The sequence below is a fragment of the Dysidea avara genome, chromosome 10 (assembly GCF_963678975.1).
Source record: "Dysidea avara chromosome 10, odDysAvar1.4, whole genome shotgun sequence".
Lineage (NCBI taxonomy): Eukaryota > Metazoa > Porifera > Demospongiae > Dictyoceratida > Dysideidae > Dysidea > Dysidea avara.
The window spans coordinates 5,113,495-5,136,549 of NC_089281.1; the positions used below are offsets into that span (position 1 = coordinate 5,113,495).

At 37.7% G+C, this 23,055-nt stretch overlaps 2 protein-coding genes across 4 annotated transcripts in view; one reads left to right on the top strand and one right to left on the bottom strand.

Annotated features, from left to right (window-relative positions):
- The window catches only part of LOC136236322 (uncharacterized), a 79,082-nt gene that overhangs the window by 33,389 nt on the left and 22,638 nt on the right, over positions 1–23,055 (bottom strand). The window contains exons 7-8 of the mRNA XM_066026466.1: positions 12,387–12,462; positions 1,693–3,322 (exon numbers count right to left, since the gene is read on the bottom strand). Coding sequence (XP_065882538.1) covers positions 1,693–3,322; positions 12,387–12,462 — 1,706 coding nt within the window. The remainder of the gene's footprint in view (positions 1–1,692; positions 3,323–12,386; positions 12,463–23,055) is intronic.
- Positions 14,436–23,055, top strand: part of LOC136236323 (uncharacterized) — a 205,640-nt gene continuing 197,020 nt past the window's right edge. Inside the window, exons 1-9 of one of the 3 annotated variants that reach the window (XM_066026468.1) lie at positions 14,436–15,103; positions 15,158–15,365; positions 16,156–16,219; positions 16,346–16,450; positions 16,704–16,768; positions 16,829–16,857; positions 16,948–17,040; positions 17,485–17,549; positions 17,609–17,656. In XM_066026468.1, coding sequence (XP_065882540.1) covers positions 16,440–16,450; positions 16,704–16,768; positions 16,829–16,857; positions 16,948–17,040; positions 17,485–17,549; positions 17,609–17,656 — 311 coding nt within the window. In that variant the 5' untranslated portion in view covers positions 14,436–15,103; positions 15,158–15,365; positions 16,156–16,219; positions 16,346–16,439. Of the gene's footprint in view, positions 15,104–15,157; positions 15,366–16,155; positions 16,220–16,345; positions 16,451–16,703; positions 16,858–16,907; positions 17,041–17,484; positions 17,550–17,608; positions 17,657–23,055 lie in introns of all 3 variants that reach the window. The other 2 variants (XM_066026469.1, XM_066026467.1) reach the window with 2 other exon arrangements.

Below are 23,055 nucleotides of genomic sequence, written 5' to 3' on the forward strand. Positions count from 1 at the left end.
GTCATGGTATACCACATCAAAAAGAATGGCACTTGGGACACATTTAACATGTGACTGGAAATATGCCCTAACTATCAATGACTGAATATGTTCCTCCTGTTATACAGCAACAAAAATTAAGAAAAGTTGGAAGCACCATTGGAACCAATCTGGTTGCATTGGAAAATTTAACTTGCACCCAAACTATGTACCAATCATGAAGTGGCCATTTCTCTTCATTTTCAACTATGTTCCACCTGTTACACAGCATTACAAATGAAGAACAGTATGAGAAATGTCTCTGAAATTAATTTAGTCTGGAAAATAAAGTGAAGCCATGCCACGAGTTTCCACTAATCAAGAATGAAATGGTACACAAAGGTATATCAATGATGCATGCATTTAGCTGCTGCAGCTGGTCGAAAGGCACATTTCCGTCCACACTGATGTCGAACAGATAAGAAAATTAGACCATAGTAATTATAGCATTTATCCTAGTCAAGTTATGCTTGGCTTTGGCCATCATTCATTCAGTCAGTCAGTCAACTGAAAATTTAGTCAAATACTGTAGAAATAAAATCTCTTATCCCTACTATACAGTACTGCTATACTGTATGATAAATAAAGTGCTTCTACAAAAAGTCCACCATTTAGCAATTGCAAGTACAGAAATATCAGAGGCTAGTAAACATGAAGCTAAAGTATTATCCAAACTAACTAATTACACTATAATAACTGAATAGTATTGTAACTGCATGCTGCACCTTTACAAAAGGTTTATTACACCAACAGTCCGATGTTCAGTTGGAAGTACATGTATCATAGTGCCTTAGATACATGGTTATTGCAGTGTATAGAACCAATAACTCAATAGAGTTATCTTAGGTGTACTGTCATGTTGATGACATAATAGTTTATCAGAAAATCACAATAAAAGTTACATAATGTGCTACATACTTTTCAATGATTTAACTCCTTAACTGTTATGACCATCACAATTGGCAGCCTGGCATTACATTAAGTCATGCATGATAAATCCTGCACTTCATAGCAAGATGTACAACAAACAGTTTTGCATAATTTTTAGTTTGAGAAGGATCTAGTTATCTCAAAGTGGAGTTGTTATGGGCCAGTACAGTATATTAAACACTGACACATACAGTAAGTAGAACTATATTGATGTTGTTTGATTATCAAACACAGACTGTCATTGTTGAAGACAGCTGTAGATACCAATGTATGTATAGTAATGAAAATGTGGTAGATCATGCTCAGATATAATAGGCAAAGCTTAAGATTGCAATTATTGGAGAAGAAAGCTTGACTGCTTTACAGAGCTAGTGTAGCTAGTCAGTCTGACTGCTCTATTAAAGCATCTTGTAACTAATGTAGAATTGTGCAGTTCCCTTTATTAAAGCATAACATCTTTTATACATCACTAAACCATTACCTCAATTTCCATTAAATTGGTGCCGTTGCGTACAATAGCATTAATGGATTTTGTTGGATAGTTGAAAACTAATCACAAAAATATAGATGTAAATTTTATTATTTATTTATTTATTTGAAGTTTGAATTATATAAAAATCATGAACTGAGAAACTATTCTCAAGTAGAGAAGTTGTCTGGTTTCAGAAAACACAATGAAAAGCAAGTGATTTGCAGTTCAGTGTAAGATTGGTTTGACTGTTAGCATTTATGATTAGCACTTACCACTTGACTTCATGGTGCTTCTCACTTTTGCTGCCACAACACCAGTGGATTGTCCTCACCAACAGTTTGTTGAAGATTGCCTCAGGCAAAAATTTGCCTCCAAAGTAGTAAGCAATGGCAATATCATTGACTTGCTTTGCACGCAGTTCATTGGTTTGGTCATAGACAAGAAGTGACGGCACCATGTAAACCTCAGAAGGCTCTGACAAACTCACTTCCCCAGGAAATTTTGTTCTAGGGGGAACTTTTGCTGCCAGGCTGAACTTTTCAAGTAAGCCCAAAATGATGTTCCTGTCTTTCAGCCGTTTGCAGTGTGACAGCATAAAATCAAAAAGATTACCCTCAAGAAGAGCATACCTTTTATAGCGCTCATAAGACTGCTGCAGATCACCGGTATCAGGATAACAATCTAGCGTTGTGATGACTGTGCAGACAAGGTCAGACACCTCCTCAGGCAACAGGAACACTTCATTTTTTAAGGATTCCAGTTCTGGAAAGTAGAGCAAGATTCCTTTTTTGGTGTAGTAACCAAGGACAGCATTGACATTGAACTCTTCTATTCCTGCTTCTTTGGCAATAGCAACAGCTTTTGCTTTCTCTATCCTGACTTCTTTTAGCTCCAATATCTTTTCTTCAAAACTCAAGTAAGAAGTAGGCCTAGGGATGCAAATCACCCATGCGACAGCTTTCAAAATAGTGGATCTGAGGTGCTTGACTACATTCTGGTCTGGTTTGCTATTACCAATAAAATAAAAGCAATCTTCAGGCAATCGTGGCAAATGCTCTAAGAGAGGTGTACCATAAAAGTGATCCCGAATTGCCTGTACCATCTGCTCCTTCTCTTCAGTAGTGACATCTTCAGCATGAGCACCAATCATCAGAACTACAGGAACACGAGGTGAAATTGAACCTTTTGGTGCCTCCTCTCCACGACTATAAACAGACTGAAGTAGCACTTCAATGGTTTGCAGATTGGTCTTCATTCCTCTGACAGCAATCTTCTCTTTGGCTTTCGTTGAGTGCTGTCGAGGACTCACTGGAGTATGCAAGCCAATTGATGCCTTAAAGACTAGCAATGCTACATCTTCTGCTGCCAGAAACAGGAAGTGTATTTCATAATAAACTTCCTGTCCACCAATATCAAATACTATGATTCTCGTTTCATCTTTCTTGATATCCTGAGTGGCCATTATCTTTTTAAGATCCTCGATTGCCTTTTTGTGGATAACAGGATTTACTGGAGCACTCTGAGGGGTTGGATCTAATGATATTAATGCAATTTCTGCCTTCATCTCACCACACCGCTGTTTTGGTATTTCTGCAACTCGTGCAGTAACTGTTATTTTCTGCCATTTAGAAGTTGCTATTGAACGAGTAACCTTGCAGGAACTTATGGAGGCACCAACAGTGGTCTCCTGATTAGGCAGGAACTTCTCATTCATGAGGGTATTGATGGTACTGGTCTTCCCTGCTCCCTCAGCACCAAGCGTTACCAGTTTAAACTGGTTAGAAGAACGGGAACCTTTCTTAAGAGCCTCTCTGTATGCATTCAAAGTCTTTTGATCAAATTCTTCAGCTGGTGATATATCTTCAGCTGTTGGTTTAGATCCACTTTTTTCTCCAGTATCATCTACATAAATATAATTAGATAGAAAATGTTTCAGTAAAATAGATCTAATCAAAAACAGCCAAGCTGTAAAAAAAGGTGCGGCACCCAAAAAGGCCATGGTGAAAAAAGATGTGAAATCCAAGGTGGCGGCCAAGAAATGGCTGTGATGGTAGGTTAATGGTTAAATTTTAATAACGAAAATTCAGGTGAATTTGGTGCCAAGACCAAGCGGCACAAAATTCACCTGAATTGTCCTTATTAAAATTTAACCATTAACCTACCATCACACACAGCCATTTCTTGGCCGCCACCTTGGATTTCACATCTTTTTTCACCATGGCCTTTTTGGGGGCCGCACCTTTTTTTACAGCTTGGCTGTTTTTGATTAGATATCACTTCTTTTTGTATTTGTATACTGCAAAACCGGCCTATGGCTGGCTTTGGGGCTTTTTTAACCCATGTGTTTTTTTCTTTACCACAGGAAGAAGAAAAGAACTTAAAGAAGATTTTTAATACTTCAATTATTTTTGAATTTATTAGTAATTATACAAATTATATACATATATTTATTACATGCCCATTATTCCACACAGGATATTTTTTGCAGCTGATCTCTCTACTGAGTGACTTGAAATGTAGCTGAACTATATACAGGATGGTTTCTTTGTAGCTGAACTCTCTACAAGGTGACCTCTTCTAGCTGGTCTCTCTACAGGGTGATTTGTTTGCAGCTAAACTTTCTACATGGTGGTTTCTTTGTAGCTGAACTCTCTACATGATGGTTTCTTTGTAGCTGAACTCTCTATAAGGTGACTTTGTCTAGCTGAACTCTCTACAGGGTAATTTTTTTGTAGCTGAACTCTCTACAGGGTGATTTGTTTGCAGCTGAATTCTCTACATGATGGTTTCTTTGTAGCTGAACTTTCTACAAGGTGACTTCGTCCAGCTGATCTCTCTACGGGGTGATTTGTTTCTAGCTGAACTATCTACAGGTGATTTGTTTGCAGCTAAACTCTCTACATGGTGGTTTCTTTGTAGCTGAACTCCCTACATGATGGCTTCTTTGTAGCTGAACTCTCTACAAGGTAACTTCTTCTCTACAGGGTGATTTGTTGTAGTTGAATTCTCTACAAGGTGGTTTGTTTGAGACTGAACTCTCTACATGGCGGTTTCTTTGTAGCTGAACTCTCTACAGAGTGATTTGTTTGCAGCTGAACTCTCTACATGATGGTTTCTTTGTAACTGAACACTCTACAAGGTGGCTTCTTCTAGCTGATCTTTCTACAGGGTGAATTGTTTGTAGCTGAACTATCTACAAGGTAACTTCTTCTAGCTGATCTCTCTACAGGGTGATTTGTTTGTAACTGAACTCTCTACATGATGGTTTCTTTGTAGCTGAACTCTCTACAAGGTGACTTCTTCTAGCTGATCCCTCTACAGGGGGATTTATTTGTAGCTGAACTCTCTACAAGTGATTTATTTGCAGTTGAACTCTTTATGTGGTGGTTTCTTTGTAGCTGAACTCTCTACAAGGTGACCTCTTCTAGCTGATCTCTCTACAGGGTGATTTGTTTCTAGCTGAACTCTCTACAGGTGATTTTTTGCAGCTAAACACTCTACATGGTGGTTTCTTTGTAGCCGAACTCTGTACATGATGGTTTCTTTGTAGCTGAACTCTTTACAAGGTGACTTCTTCTAACTGATCTTTCTACTGGATGATTTGTTTGCAGATGAACTCTCTACATGGTGGTTTCTTTGTTGCTGAATTCTCTACAAGGTGAATTCTTCTACCTGATCTCTCTACAGGGTAATTTGTTTGTAACTGAACTCTGTATAAAGGTGCGTTTTTGTGGGTGATCTCACTGCAGGTTGATTTGTTTGTAGCTGAACTCACTAAAGGGTGATTTGCTTGTAGCTGAACTCCTTGCATTGTGTCTAGTTTCTAGCTGATCTCTCTACAGGGTGATTTGTTTGTAGCTGATCTCTCTACAAGTTGATTTGTGTGTAGCTGATCTTTCTACAGGTTGATTTGTTTGTAGCCGATCTCTCTACAGGGTAATTTGTTTGTAGCTGAACTCTGTACAAGGTGCTTTTTTGTAGGTGATCTCACTGCAGGTTGATTTGTTTGTAGCTGAACTCACTAAACGGTGATTTGCTTGTAGCTGAACTGCTTACATTGTGTCTAGTTTCTAGCTGATCTCTCTACAGGGTGATTTGTTTGTAGCTAATCTCTCTACAAGTTGATTTAAGTGTAGCTGATCTCTCTGCAGGTTGATTAATTTGTAGCCGATCTCTCTACAGGGTAATTTGTTTGTAGCTGAAGTGTCTATAAGGTGATTTGTTTGTAGCTGATCTCTCTGCAGGTTGATTTGTTTTAGCTGAACTCTCTACAGGCTGATTTACTTGTAGCTGAACTCCTTACATTGTGTCTAGTTTCTAGCTGATCTCTCTGCAGGTTGATTTGTTTGTAGCCGATCTCTCTACAGGGTAATTTGTTTGTAGCTGAACTCTCTATACGGTGATTTGTTTGCAGCTGAACTCTCTACATGGTGGTTTCTTTGTTGCTGAACTCTCTACAGGGTGTTTTGCTTGTAGCTGAACTCTCTGCAGGGTGATTTGTTTCTAGCTTATCTCTCTACAGGTTGATTTGTGTGCAACTGGTCTCTCTACAAGCTGATTTGTTTGTAGCTGATCTCTCTGCAGGTTGATTTGTTTATAGCTGATCTCTCTACAAGTTGATTTGTTTGTTGCTAATCACTCTAAAAGTTGATTTGTTTGTAGCTGAACTCTCTGCAAAGTGTTTTGTTTGTAGCTGACCTCGCTTCAGGGTGATTTGTTTCTCTCTACAGGGTGATTTTTTGTAGCTGACCTCTCTTCAGGGTGATTTGTTTCTAGCTGATTGCTCTACAGGTTGATTTGTTTGTAGATGAACTCTCTACAGGGTAATTTGCTTGTAGCTGAACTCCTTACATTGTGTCTAGTTTGTAGCTGATCTCTCTATAGGGTGATTTGTTTGTAGCTGATCTCTATACAAGTTGATTTGTGTGTAGCTGATCTCTCTGCAGGGTGATTTGTTTGTAGCCGATCTCTCTACAAGGTAATTTGTTTGTAGCTGAACTATCTATAAGGCGATTTGTTTGTAGCTGATCTCTCTGCAGATTGATTTGTTTTAGCTGAACTCTCTACAGGGTGATTTGTTTCTAGCTTATCTCTCTACAGGTTGATTTGTGTGTAACTGATCTCTCTACAAGCTGATTTGTTTGTAGCTGATCTCTCTGCAGGTTGATTTGTTTCTAGATGATCTCTCTACAGGTTGATTTGTCTTAGCTGAACTCTCTACAGGGTGATTGCTTGTAACTGAACTCCTTACATTGTGTCTAGTTTCTAGTTGATATCTCTACAGGTGGTTTTTTTGTAGCTGAACTCTCTACAGGGTGATTTGTTTCTAGCTTATCTCTCTACAGGTAGATTTGTGTTGATTTGTTCATTGCTGATCGCTCTAAAGGTTGATTTGTTGTAGCTGAACACTCTGCAAAGTGTTTTATTTGTAGCTGATCTCTCTACAGGGTAATTTGTTTGTAGCTGAACTCTCTCCACAGTGACTTGTGTGTAGCTGAATTCTGTGTAGCTGAATTCTCTAGAGAGTGACTTAATTGTAGCTGAATTCTCTACAGGGTGCATGACTTGTTTATAGCTGAACTTTCTTCAGTGTGACTTGTAATGTTCTGAATCTCTATAGTGATATATTTGCTTAACTCTCCACATGGTGACTTGCTTCTTGCTGAACTGTCTATAAGATTAACTGTTTGCAGCTGAACTCCCTACAGAATAACTTGTGATGTAATAAAATTCTATAATGGAGTAAATAAATTAGCCGAATGCTCTATTAGGGTGACTGTTCTATTAGAGTATCTCGATCTCGCATTTACTACACGGAGTTGGCTTTAGAATCATAACTCAGTGGTTTGTAATCTGATTCTTCTGTACTACTGCAAGGACTTTCTATGAAGATTATTCCAGCTATACACCGATTTTCAGCTCATTGCTCTAAGCGGTTTGCCTAGTAGGCGTGAAAACTAATACTTTTTTATTCATAAAAATCGATCGCGTAATTGTGACACAGGTTGGGTTTAGTGTCATATCTCCATGGTCTTTATCTCGATTCCTTTCAAACCACCAAAAGGCACTCCTACGATGGTTACTCCATCTACATAGCAATTTTCAACTCATTCCATGAAGCGGTTTACCCTGTAGGCGTGACAACAAATCGATCTTGTTTTACGCGAATAATTGGTCATAACTCCTGAACCATTCATTGGATTTGTACCAAATTTGATGCTAGGATTCGCCTTTGGACTCCCTTTCTGTGTGCCAAATTTCATGGCTATCGGAGTACGCATTTGCTTGTTATAGCAATTTTTGCAAGTGTGCGAAAAGACGAAGAAGAAAAAAAAACGAAGAAAAAAAACGAAACTTTGGCAGTTCGTATCTCGGAAATGGCTGGAGCGACTTCCTTCAAATTTGGAATGTAGACTCCCCTGGCTGGCGGGCAACTGTGTAGCAAATTTGGTTCCAATCGGATAAGTGATCACTGAGATACAAAGGTGTGAAAATGACGTTTTCGTTCTTCCTGTCAATATACTCATGGGTGTGGCGCGCCGGCTTCTTGGGCTGCACGACACACTACCGTGTGTCTTGATTCTGTTAAGTACATTACATTGTAAGCACTATAGTATAGAATAGTAAGGATTCATCTGTTAAATTTGAAACATGATAAAAACATAAGATATGTTGTGCTTAATCTATTAGAACAGTCTTTGTGTCCAGTAACGTGAAGTATGTATGCAGGGGCAGATCTAGGATTTTTTGAAAGGGGGGACTAAGCTGGACAGGGACATAGGTAACTACAGAGCCAGACATTTGAAGATACCAAGCCTTCTCACAAGGCCCTAGAGGTAAGATGCATGTAGTATCCATGGTCAAATTAGCTATTTGGAATAATGACTACATGACCAACATAGGGGGTCTGGGGACATGAACCCCGAGGAAATATTTAAAAATTAGGCCCTCTAAAGATGAGTCTGAGAGTGTTTTAGCAGTTTTTCAGGGAAAATAATGGAATGTCAGTTTACTGTATATCATTAAATTTTACTTTTCCATTAAATCAAGAATGATTGCAGTATGCATTGAGTAGCTATCATGCATGCATGCATGATAATCTTTTCATTAGTAGCTACCAAGCATTTAGATATAGCTAGCTATATACCATAATGCATCAGCTCCTCGTAGCCATGCTCTAATCAGCTAAATCTGTGAGGCAGAAACAAATGTATAGCTAAGTAGTAGTGGTGTTGAATGTCACAATTATTAGTATGCATGCTCCTTAGCCTAGTGACACTTTGTTAGCCTTAACTCCAATGAAAAGTAGAATGCAGTGAATGGTACTAGCAGCTATTAGCTAGTTCACTGGCAAAGTGCAACTATATAATTATATTTGCATTTATGGGCTTTCTAAATTTGCTGTTGTGATAGTCAACTTATTTCTAGATCTGCTGGGTTATGAAGACTGATCTATAGCTAGCTACAAATCCAGCACCATAACCTATAGCATGCATGGGGTCAAATCAGAAGGTAACTGATACAATTTTTACATTCATAGATGAAAGTGGGTGAATATGCTATAGCTGCCTTATGAGACTATAAAGTAGCACAGACTACAGTTTGCTAAATGGCTGAGTTGGTAGCTACATATTATACCGATGCTGATAACTCTAACCAATTAAACCACCTAACATTTTTAATCATATAATTCATTTTACAATATAAAACCACACTAATCACCTCTTATAGCCACAATGGAAAACACTACTAATCATCAGAAAACAAAACCCACAATTAAACCTTTTGTAACTGGAGATGCAACACACAATTGAAACCTGATTTTTTAAAGAAGAAGAACTCTTGAGGAAAAGGAAGCTGCACTTTACTGGAACAAAGTTGAACAATAGGCATAGTTACATAGACATTATTTGTGTTGGTAGTGATACATAGTTCCTGAAATAAGTCTGCTTTTGATACACAAACTGAAAGGAAGGGAGGCTATAGCACCCTCAGCCCCCCTCCCCCTAAATCTGCCCTGGTATGACAGCATTGTTGCTTACTTAAGTTATTTATAAAGCTGATCTTGTAATTCATTAATTTCCAATTACAATAACATAATGTCCAGTATATTGAAGCATGCAGTATACAGCAATATCTTTTTCACCCATCAGGGGTGGCTGTAAGGGATTTCTGCGGTTTCTGGAAACCAGTCATGTTCAGATCAAGATACTCTAATAGAGCAGTCAATCACTACTCTAATAAAGCAGTTAAAGCTGTATGAAGATTAAACAATATTCTTCACTTTACATACACAAGTTATTGACATAATGTTAGCTACATAATGTATTGACATGTACAATATGTTACATCATAAGTACATTAACATGTGTACATATCTATAACTACTGTATTGTTTCTTTTTGCTGATCACAATTTGTTACCTAGTCTGGGAAAATCGGTCTTAAAGTATCGAGTAATGCTGGATTTAAGATTTAGCACATTTTAGTTTACAAAGTGTTGAAGTTATGTTTACCAATTTTAAAATTTACACTAACTCCTTACCTTCCAGAGCATCCACTGGAGAAGTAAGCACCAGCTGAGTGCTCCCACAGTTTTAACTCGTAGTTTGCTATTTTAGGCAAGCAACAATAGGGATGGTAGGAGGAGGGTAGAGGGAAGGGCAAAGGTTGTTTACAAATGAAAGAGGAATGTAAGGGGATGAATCAGTTAGGCCAAATTATGGGTCATCCTGGTATCAAAATGAGCTAAGGAATTTTACAGCACAACTCTTTATTCAACATCACAGAGCTGTACAGCCACATAGTCATCCCCAGGTTGGCTAAAACTACATTAAAAACCCAGACCACCTCTATGACTCGTCACTGGACTTGGGAGAAACACAGACCACTCAAGCCTATACCTGATTTTGATTGTGAAATTTGATAATTTATTTATGTAACTTTTGTGTTTGTAGTGAAAACTATCATCTGCTGTGACAGGTGATAAGACTGGTTTTCCCGAATGCAACATTTTCCATTTTTATTATATATGCAAACAGCAACAACTTCAAGCTATAAATGCAAACCTAAGAACTGCAAACCTAAGAACTGCAAACACTTTATTGCCATTAGAATTATTAACCACTAGAATAATTTCACCATTCATTCATTGAATTTAAGAGGAACATAGATAGTCACTACTACCCAAAATCGCTTAACTGCAATTTGCTTTATTTAGCTACATACTTACAGTAGTATACCAAATCTTATGGTGTGACATTTAAAGTCTTCATGCTACAGCCAATGAGGTACAGAATTGGTGAATTAATTATTCTTATAGTTATGTATCACCTGCAAGGTTAACATTAAAGAGCAGTACAATGGCACAATGTGATCCCACAATTTTACAAAGTGGCAAAGGGTAGTACTAAAAATTGGTGCATTAATGAATATTTTTACTTTGAACGTTTCAATGCAACCTTTGAAACTTTGATGAATATTGCATATAGAGCTACATGTACAGTTATTATGTATTGTGTATTTGGTAATGGAATCATTTTGAGAATAGTTAAAAAAACAAGAGTTTTAAGTTTATTGAATTTGTTGCTTTGGATTCTGTTGGTGAATAAATTTGTCCATTTGTTGACATAACTAAAATCACTATTTTTGGCACTAATTCATCTCTTTAGCAACAAGATTGGCAGCTGCAGACAGCAGAAAAACAAGATGTATATAACTGCTGCTACAAGACCTCTCTCAAGTACAACTGTAGTGAATTTATAAGGTGAGAATTCTTCCTTTACAGTTTGTTCAGCCAGCATTCCAACTGCACTTCACCATTAGTGGTGTGTGTGATCAATCGTAGTACAAACTAATTAAAATTGTTGGACACCCAGTGGCTCTGTGTACCGCTAGCCTCCATTACTTTTCATAGTCTCTTGAGTGTAACTCTCTCTATGGTAAAAATGGTTCACCTTGTGATGAATAGTTCGATTTTTGCAATCTTCTGCGATAAACTCAGTTATCAATGTGATCCAGTATGCACATGCACTTATCGATTGTTTATGCCATTCAATTAATGAACCCTTCGAACCATTTAATGAATGCGTTACACGTGTTTATGCACTATTACAAACATGCTGATTGGTTTCCAACTATACAATTTAGAAGCATGTGCTTTAAGATATTCACATGGTTTACACATGCCTGTTTATAGACGTGCTACCATAGTGAGTCATACATTACAATAGTGGTTAGCTAACTATTCAATTTCCTGGCAATGTCAATTGCGCACAGGAAAGAACACAGGTGTAAATACATGACCACTAGTACATGTAGCATCATTTCCTGACTGTGGGAGATAGTTATCACATGTGACAACATACACATGTTGTACAAGTATTACTCTTCATATGAATACTTTACTTCCTTGATGGCTTTGAAGCCAGACAGTTTGCTGTGCATTCTTTTAAATAACACAGAGCTTAGAGTCTTTTACAATGATGATAATCATAGCATAGCAATTATTTACTATACCAATGGCAGCTTGTCATACAGTATATAGCCTCATTGTAAAGATATTGATTTCCTCTCACACTACATACTAGGAGGAAATAAATTAACTAGTAACATCTCATGAAGACATTAAAGAGAAAACCAGTAGCAATTCTATATGAGCTTTCCAGGCTATAAGTGAAAGGAGCCACTTAATGTTAAAGGTACACCCCACAAACTATTCCAAACACATGTGACCATTACATTAGAGTAGTTGGCACCTTGTGGTTGTTCTATTAGGATATGCTGATTCTTTAAGACTTGTTGAAGCTAACTGATTTTCAAATGCTGCTATTTAAAGCTGTACCCGTTGTTGTTGTTGTTTTTTCTCCATTTTCTGTAGACAAATTGATGCATCATACAATTTTAGTAAACTACAATTATTTAATTAGTACCTAATTTCTAAACATTGGTAGATGTTATAATAATACCTTGTGTATCAGGTGATCCAGTTTGATTGTTTGTAAATGATTCTCCCAACATTTCTTTAATCTTCTTCTTGTAGTCCTAATATGGGAAAAGTAATCCAAAATCAAACAAAACTGAAGAGACTCCAGATACTTCTATACATCAAACAACTACTTTAATAAGGAACACACAACAGTTCATCACAGCACCATCTCAGTGTGTGGCTCATATTAACAAGTGCAAATATTCAAAACTGATTGAAATATCCTCTGCAATACTTATAGTTTTGCATTTGCTTACTAGATAGCTAAACAATTATCAATCACTGAGTTAATAAAAGCATAGGCTACTGTACTATTCATAATATGTGCTATACTGAGATGCTATTAGGCCTCAGGGAATTATGCTCAAAAATTTCATCATTATGCTATTCGGAATTTATCCAAAAAAGTTATCATTATGCTCTTATTATTCCCAAAATGTAATCATTACTCTCAAAATTATTCCAAAGTTTAGAATTTTTTTAAAAACTTTTGCAATTTGTAAAGTTTAGCAAGATTTTGGAGCAGTAGAAATTCTATTCTATTAGACAGTGAAGCTAGATTTTAGTTAGCAAGATGCTTAGTCACTGTTGCAATAGAGTAAAAATTATTCCGTTGACTGTTCTATTAGAGTTGGTGACTGCTCTATTAGAGTAAGTTATATCCACCCCCAAAACACCTTCGCTGTAAAAAAGGCGCACCCAATAAACTACAAGTACCTGGAACCCAATGTAAAAAAACAAAAAGAAAAATCAGCTTAGCTGAAGTGAAAAGTAACTGGTAACTTAAAGAGCTGATATCTGAAGCGGCCAAGAATACAATTACTAAGAGCAAAAAAAGGCGGCCAAATTACCAGCCAATTAGAGTTAAAAGAAATTACTTTACGATGCAGCAAGAGTGAATATAGAACACAGCTGAATTATAAAGGTTCAGTGTTAAATTTTTGAATTAGTTGTATATGACCATTCATTCTTGGCCGCTTCAGATATCAGCCATTTCAGTTGCCAGTTACTTTCATGTATACACCTGTTTTATAGCCAAGGTGTTCTTGCATGGATTAAACTTTAGTAATTGTATTCTTGGCCGCTTCAGATATCAGCTCTTTAAGTTACCAGTTACTTTTCACTTCAGCTAAGCTGATTTTTCTTTTTCTTTTTTACATTGGGTTCCAGGTACTTGTAGTTTATTGGGCGCGTCTTTTTTACAGCGAAGGTGTTTTTGGGGTGGATATCACTCATTTTTGTCAGTGATAGACTCTACATTTGGTTTAAAAGGTAATTTTTTTGGAAATGAGCAATTAACATTAATGCAGAATATTATCTTGGAGAGTCAGTAAAATCCATACATAATAATGACCGTAAATTCGGAAGTATGAATTTACGGTGTAGTATGACTGTTCTATTAGAGTAACTTTATCTTTACTGCCTGCACGTCATGAATATCTCATATCTGTGCATATTAAATGCTTCAGACACCTAATTAAACTTGCAAATGCCTAATTAGTTCACAGTTGCTACACAGCTATAAATACATTTGTAATTGTTATCATCATAATCATTTATCATGTTATAACCATTTTTTAAATATTTTGGTCACAACTTCAGGATTAGAGCAGCAGAGAAAGGAATAGAGGACTCAACCATCAAGACTTGTATATGGGAGATGGAACAGTATTGCAATGGACAATGCCGGTACTAACCCCTCAAGGGTGTTGCAGTACAGTATAGATGCAAGACCAGAGCCTCGATCGTCACCTTTTGACTGTGGTCACAACTTCAGGATTGGAGCAGCAGAGAAAGGAATGGAGGACTCAATCATCAAGACTCGGGGAGATGGAATAGTATTGCCATGGACAATGCCAGCACTAACCCCTCAAGGATGTCACAGTGCAGTATCGATACAACTACTCCAACCAGTGCATAAGACCAGAGCTCGATCATCACCTTTTGACTGAAATTTTTATACTTGATGAAGCAATTAAAACAAAAAAGTTGTAGTACTTGTACTTTCCTGAGGGAACATGTTCCCAGAGTCCCAGACTCCCTTGCCTGTTCAGCAGAATAATAGGATTGAGCCTTACTACCACTTTCACCTTTATTCTTGGCCTGAATGTACATATCAGCAACATAATACAGTAGCTGTAGATAATGCTAGTTAATGCCCCTAGGCAGAGCTATAGGGGTGGGAATTTTTCCCTACTATCATACTATCATAGTAGTTCTTCTCGCAGTTCTTTGCCTGGCCATCATCAACTGCTGTCCATCAACTGCTGTCAAAACATTAGTCTCGTCCCCCAGACCCTTCCTCAAGCATGCTTATCACACAAAAATAACTTAGTTTAGCAGTGCACAAACAATTATTCATTGACAGCTTATACTACACTTACCGCATTGTTGAACCATGTATACCACCAGAATCCACCAGATTGACAACTAACACGTGATCTATTTAGGGGAAATCTCGTGGAAAGTCCCTAATTACCTTAAGCGGACACTCATGATACGTGGTTTTAAATTGAACGGTTTAAGAATGTAACTGGATGGTGAGGCGTACTTTAATCGGCTCGACTTTACTGAGAAACTCGAGCCCCTCGTGAGAAACTACATCGCTTGAGCAACGCTTGAAAAAGTAAGAGTCAAGAATACTGAGGGACTCTATGATATATGCCGGTCTTGAATGCTAACGAAACGAGGAGTGAAGTTTGTGCAACGTGTCACATCGCCACACACTGATTCACCGTGTTTGTGCAATAGGGTTTTTGGACCTGTCCACCAGATGTTGAAAGGAAATTCATTCCACCACATGTTGAAAGGAAATTCATTCCAACTTGTGAAGTTATTGGTATACTCATTGTTGGGGTCCATGGGGACATCGATGATCATTTACCAGTCAGCTGTAAGTAATGTCACATTAGAAGGAGAGGAACCATTTCCATACCCCTATGGCATACTGATTTTCCAGGTCAGTTTATGTACACCCAACCACAGAAATGTAGAACTTTGGTTGCAGGTGGAAAATAAACACCTTTTTACTCAGTTACAAGAGATTCACCCAGCTGGGATAAAATGTGACCGGATTTCATATAACAAGGCTTCCACGCACACAAAATCAAACTTACGATTTTACCAGAAATGGATTGCTGGTCTAATACACTATCATATTTCACACTGTACTTCCTTCAGCACTGGCAAGTCTGGTTTCTGTAGCAGCTTTCTTCCGACCCTGTCAAAGCCACGAGTGTGAGATTGGCACCATTAAATGGCCATGGCTTTGTGATAATGGTGTGTAGTGAGCTGGGACTTCACAGAGAGCTCGCCAATAGTGTTCTCAGTCAATTTGGAGTAATTTGAGGGCCACGGAGGGCCATGGAGAGCCCAAACTTGGCCTCTGGACTCCAATCGTCTTCTTACTCCATTTTATACCCGTATAGTAAGACCACCGTCCACCCCCACCCTCCCACCCTTAGTACTACCATCTGTGATATTATTACCCGCTAGAAAAAAGCTGCTCAAAACAGGACAAATTTTGGGTATCAGAAATGTATACACCCACTCAGTGATAGCCAGTGAACAGATGAACAATTGGTGCAAATTTTGTTTGCACAGCTGTAGGCACTGGGAAGTTATTACACAATGATTCCTTAAAATCGCCATATCTCCTAACAAAGCTTTGTGCGTCGAAGCCTTGTTTTGTCAAATTCAGTCACAAATGTTGAACTGAATGTCATTAGCACCTACTTGCGGTTCATCAGGTATTGGACAATTCCAAGTGTCCAGATTATGCAGTTGTCCTCATGTTCAAGTTTACACATTTAGGCAAGTTCCACAACATCCTATAATCTATTACTATATCAGTGTGGAATAATGCTTATATAATATTTTTCATATTCCAGGCTTTAGGTATGTGTATTGTATTTAACACCTGCTTGTTGGTTTTTGCAGGCCATCTGGTCATACTGGTTTATCCACTAGCAGTTGAATGTGATCATGGTACATATGTAAGTTGAGACTATGCAGGAACAAAGATACTGGTGTCATGAATTTCAGGTCAGTTGACATTCAGAGGAATTGTATTATTGCAATTGTTCTTTTTGTAGTTATCAATTATCAGTGACCAGTTTGTGATAGCGTACTTTTGTTTGACTAATGACCAAATGTTCTGGTTTACATGCTTACCCAACAATCATGTTACTCACTTAACCTGCATATGGGATATATATTTTTAGTTCATTTTGATTATTCATCCTTTATTGGTACAGCCTGGCATATTGATTTTTTGCACATTCTCTTTTTAATTCAGTTCCTGCTGGATTGTTTCGTCAGATATCGAAACAGATGTCTTTGGTGTTGCGACCGATGTTCCAGGTCAGTTTGCATGTGTGTTTAATTTAAGGTTGACTTCAGTGCCTGCTTATTCTTTTACAGGTCTCGGTATTGAGTGTCATGAATTTCAGGTCAGTTGACGTACAGAAGAATTGTATTATTGCAATTGTTGTTTTTGCAGTTATCAATTATCACTGTATACTAGTGATGTGAATTTGCAGGTCAGTCTACTAAGATGTATCAGGCATAGTGTTGATGGGTTCGAACAAGTATCCAGTGTAGACTGTAGTGGCATCAAGGGTGGTAATTTCCAGGTCAGTTTACATGTTGTGATGTTAGTGATTTTTTCCTAGTACCCAGATATTAAGTGTATTGTATTTAATGCCCACCTGTTGTGTTTTTAAATTATGGTATATCAGTGTAGACAGTGCAACAGTAAGCCTTCTGTGTTGTAGTAACTATTTGTTTCATAATATTATGCTGTTGTCCCGGAATGGCACAATTTTTCGGCAACCAGTGTGAAGTCCAGTGGTACAAACATTGTATTATGACCAAGTTGTGATAGCGTACTTTTGTTTGACTAATGTCCTAATGTTCTGGTTTGACTAATGTCCTAATGTTCTGGTTTAACATGCTTACCCAACAGTTATGTTATTCATTCACTTAGCCTGGGACATAATTTTTGTTCATTTGATTATCCATGCTATTATTGAAACAGCTCGGCATATTGATTTTTTGTACATTCTCTTTTAATTCAGTGCCTGCTGGATTATGTCATCAGATATCGAAACAAGTGTTTTTGGTGTTGCGACCGATGTTCCAGGTCAGTTGCATGAGTGTTTAATTTAAGGTTAACTTCAGTGCCTGCTTATTCTTTTACAGGTCTCAGTATCGTCATGCTGACATACAAGAAATCATCACTATTGTTGGAACTATTTTTAGTCAAGTCTTGATGTGATGTTAATTAACGTTGTTACACATTGTTGTATGTTTACCATATGGCAAGAAATTATCATGGCCATCATGAAATTTGAATATTGTGTAAGTTGTGTGGACCAACCCCAACTCATACATGGTCACTGGCAAACCACGAACCACATTCGAGCCACAACACCACCAACCACATTCGAGCAATCCATTACAAAATTTTGTTGCACCATTTGTGTGTGCATAATACTTAATGAAAGCCACAACACAAGCTACATGGTACACACTACATAGAGGTGGTAACCCCTAAAGGCTTGTTACCTTTTGTATTCACATTATCGGCCTTTGTGGTTAATCTATTAAAAATTACATGTAAATAGAGAATTGAAGAGTATGCTTAAAGCACCTTCGCTAGTGATTTTGTCCTTCAAACCATAAGACAACTGGCGATTTATAAACGCTCGCATGGGGTCTGGTACTAAATGGAATTTAAAAGATTTCTGCTTAAAATGCCATCCCTAGGGAACTTACGGTTCAGCACGCTGTCACAACGTGTTTATCAGGCATTAGAGTTTGTGTCCATGTCGTGTCTTTAAAAGTTATTGTAGGGATTAGAGGTTGATTGAAGAAAATACGCGTATAGGCAAACCAGGATTGGATAATGTCAGTGCTAGATGGACTATACAAACACGGCTATGTTGACTGGTTGACTGGTATAACGTGACAGTAGTTGTAACATAAGGTAGAGAAATAAAGTGAAATACACCTATTTTTTATTTTGCGATGGTTACTTTTTTATTTTAGTGAGGTCGCAAGAAAACTATGATGATGATAACGACTCCTAAAGATTTTTTATCACGTAATGCAATACAAATCTATTGAGAGATGTTGCGTAATTTAGGACTAATATTGCGAAACCGGCCCTACACGTAAATAACTCACAGTAGTGGCCGCACGTCTTTTAATTGGGCGTGCGCTTTGTAGTTTCTTGGTCGCGCGACTCACTACCGTGAGTCTTGATCGATCTCAACTTATGTAAATCAAAAATTATGCCAAATATGCCCTTAAATCACTTCAAAATGCTGGAATAATTCCCAATTCTTTTACCCTATCATTATGCTCAAAATTATTCAGGCATAATTTCCAGACCCCTAGATGCTATACATATTACTTATCTATTCTCTGTTCTGAAGACATGTTTGGGTTGATTGTGGTTAGCTAATGCAGCTAAGCTGTTATGTTAGACAGGTTTTGGGTGACGTTTTGGGCACAAAAGTCTAAACCTCCATGATTTCCACTAAAGCAGCACTGTACGATTGTATTATACCAAGTTAATTGCTACCATGGATGAAATAAAAGCATATGAAAACAACACTCTACAGTAATTTCAAAGCAACATGGTGAGCAACTGATGTCTTGTTTGCCTGAATCTAGTGGTGTTTTTAATCTCACACTTAGCCATTGATTTCTGACATGACCTGTTGTATACCACTACAGTCAGTAGCAAAAGAGGATCAAAATGGTGTTGAGTTTAAAAGCACAATCATATCGGATGAAGAGCACAAAGGTGTCAGCTCAGACAATTGTTGAAGAGCTTGCTTCCTCAGTGCCTTCAAATAGTTAATACTGTGTTGTCCTGGGTTTGATTTCTCCTGATGGCTGTGTCAACCTTTTCAATTAAAAACTGCTTTTGTGTCACTTCAGATATTTATGACATACACTTTAAAATCTGTTTATGCTGAAAAGTGAAAATACAAGAACCTTCATGGTTTCGTACATATCAAGCAAAAAGACTTATGCAGTTTCAAAAACAAGATTCTGTTATTACATCAATCGCTAGTTACATTTTATTAGGAAGTACATGTTGAATAATGTGGTGGCAGGAAATCTTTCTAACATTACAGAAGCAAGAGTGCACATCGGCCTTTAGTACACAATTCTAGCTTACTTCATGAAACGTGGAATATTAAAGAGATGTTAAGTTTACATGTACTTCACTGATTGTACAGTCACCCCTATGGAGGGGTGGCTGCAGGGGAGTTTCTGAGGTTTCCAGGAACTGCAAAGAAGACTGAAATACAATAATAGAGCTATCACCCTAATAGAACAGTCATCTTGATAGAACAGTCACCCTAAATACAAAAGACAAGCATCCATACACTGTTGAAATAAATTATTACTCTTAAATTCAACTTCAGAAAATCTAATTTCCTTGGTGAAACATGCTCTGACTCCTATGGTGTTCTACTATGTCACAAAGGAAGTGTCATTATCATCACTAGGAATTATGGATTATTACTATAGTTGCTATGTTCAATCATTGAACACTCAGCTAGATAACACAACTTACTTGGACTACCTTAGAAATTGTCCATAGTTTATGTAGACATGAAATTATAGATGCTTATAAAATGCTCCATAACATGCAGAACAGCTGTTCTTGCTCTTGGATTGTAGTACCACTAGGTTGCTCTTAAGGCACTAATTAGGTGAGCCAAATGTGAATGATGGTACTAGCTGTACAGAAACATTGTAGAATGCCCTTATTCCGAGAACATACAGTATTCAAAAAATCCAGCATGGCTACAAGTGTAGCAGCAACATGTACCATATCCTGAGACATAGCTATATACTGTAGCACTTAAATGCTACTATTTCTTTTCTGTAGGCATTGTCTGTCTATGAAAGTGTTGATAACTACAAAATGTTACATCAACAAGTTATATTGAGGTGTTGTACTCATAGCACATAGTGTAGAATTTTAACAGAATTGCTATTGGAAAGTCTTTATTGGGCCTTGTAGATTTTCAATGTGCACTAAGGCCATACCTATTTGATCTTATGTTGCTTGGGCCCAACTGACTGCATTTTTCTTCAGATGAAATAATATGTGTGCAGATCACGTGTTCTTAATTAAACATAGCATGGCTTCCACGTTGTCCATGTGGTTAAGTGTTATAGTTAAAAGAGGACCATTGAAGATAGTTCAGCATTCGAAGATAGTTCAGATCCAATGGGAAAGTTCCTTATTTTTAAAGTCATTCAAATCTGATGGTGTTTGAAGAGTTAAAGTGGAGATTTCACAGACTGACCAGTTTATAAATACTCATGAGATTAGTAGTTATATATATATATATGTATATATATAAGCTTAGTAATACTATTTTTTAGCACTGAGTGATATAGAGAACATTCTATATGTGTAAAATTAAATAGTAGAACAAACGTATTAAAAATATCCCTATGCTTTATTGAAAGATGAGTTTTGATGCACCAGTATTCCTTTGCCACCAATTTCATTGCAAGTTTGTCTGTTTTACTCCGGAAGATGATGACAGTACAACCACGTCTACATCTAGTATAACTATTGGGAACAAACCTAATGCTTTTGAAATTATTATGTCAGCTGCTCGTAAAGTAGTGTTACCACCACCCTATGAAACAAGTAGTGAACAGCCATTGAGAGGTGACCATGCTATTTACATAGATTTTCGAGAGAGGGGATAGAAAACTATCACGTGACTCATAAAAATTTGTTTTAACAATCAGCCCTACGCGATTCTTTATCACTGTCTAGTGGAACGAAATGGTTTATAGTACTCTCTGGTAATGCTCACTTGTGTATTTAGGCATTCCATTCACTATCCGCTGCCTGGTCGAGTTATATTCCCATGCGTATCCCTCACCTACACCAGCCTACGAGCTTGTGGTACACCTTACCAGCGACAGGAATGGAATTGATGGTTGTGGAGTCTTAAAAGCTGTGTAAAAGACTGAATCTCTTAAACAGCAACATGATAATTATTTTTAGAGGCGCTTAGTACGCACGAAGGTGCTGGGGACAATTTCACACCTAGTTTGACTTTGGTTTGCTTTGATTCAGGTGAATTTGTAATAAATGCTACTAAAATTTTCATAAATCAACAGTGAGACACTACTAAGTGGTGATTATTTGCTACTTCAAAAATGTAGCAACTAACAAGAGAATCTGGCTTTCCCCAACCACCTACAACTCAGCCTGTTTGTGCCCCTCCCCCTGGATCTGCCCCTGCTATGGTATACCTTGTGCAGATACGAGTGCTGTGTCTGGGGAAACCCCAGGGTAAGTTTTGGCGCTCAGACTTGTAACTTGAGGTGGAGGTTGGACTCAATATAAGCGCTACTAAAAACTATTACAGTTAATTGTATATTTTCAATACCAAGACAAAGATTAAGTGATAAAGAAGTTATTAGCAATAGCCACACCACTATACCTGGGTTTTTGTGATGTACAACAGAATTCTTATTGAAACACGAGTGCTCAGAGGTTTCCTGTTCTCTACTAAATTCTCGGCTAGCGGCGTCCACTTCTTTTTTTAGTTTACTTGGAGGCAATTTCAGCACCCATATCACTTTCTTCAATGGTTGTTGGGCCCAACTACAAGTACGTAAGGTGTCCTATAGTTCTACCCATTGATTTATCCATATATAATTGACTAAACTTACAACACACGTGATCCCTTAAGATTCCAACAGCGATTTACGGGCATGGAGTAGTGGGATTGAATGGGGTAGATTGCCCTAATATACTAAACTCGAGGTGCACTTCTGAATGGTACTTGTTAAAACTTTGCTGAAGCTTTGGTTATGCTTTCAATACAAATATATGCGCTCACGTGTGCCGTGTCCAACCTCCTCTGAGTATGCTTGATTATAGAATTGTGCAATCACTGGGGTGCAGTAACCAGTTTCAGTAACCCATCCAGAGCCATCCCTTCTGTTTGATTGTCATCCATCTATGGTTGTCTGATGCTATATATATTGCCATAGCATAGACTCTCTTGATTATCTATGGCCATAGATTATGATATCGTGGATATCGACGAGATGAATATCTCAGCTGTTTCTTGGACAGTCACTCGCGACGGTTTACGGTTCCCATGTACATTTTTCATCTTGTAATCCTCTCAGCTTGATGAACGTAAAAATTATGACAGCATTACAACCCCGCAGAGACGAACTTGCTCAGTACGTCCTTGCCTATTTTCAGCTTGCAAATACGTGTTCCGTCCTCTTCGTATTTAATTATAACAGCATTACACTCACGTAATTCTTCATAGACGGACTTAATTACGTTTTAGTACGTCCTTGCCCATTTGCAGCTCACTAAGACGGTGCTATGTTCTCTCCGTATTTATCGTGATTTAAGCTGTGATAACTATATACAAAAGCAAACTTAACTCTACTACAATTACAGTACCACTACTACTACTAACTAAGGGTAAAGGGGTTTGTCATCATCAGACCCCTGCAGAGCCTTCAGACGATAATTGATATAACTGGGGTGCACGGCACCATTTCTTACTTTCGGTATGCATGGATCGCAGAGGTGCTTTTTGAACAGTTCTTGATCTGAAATGCTG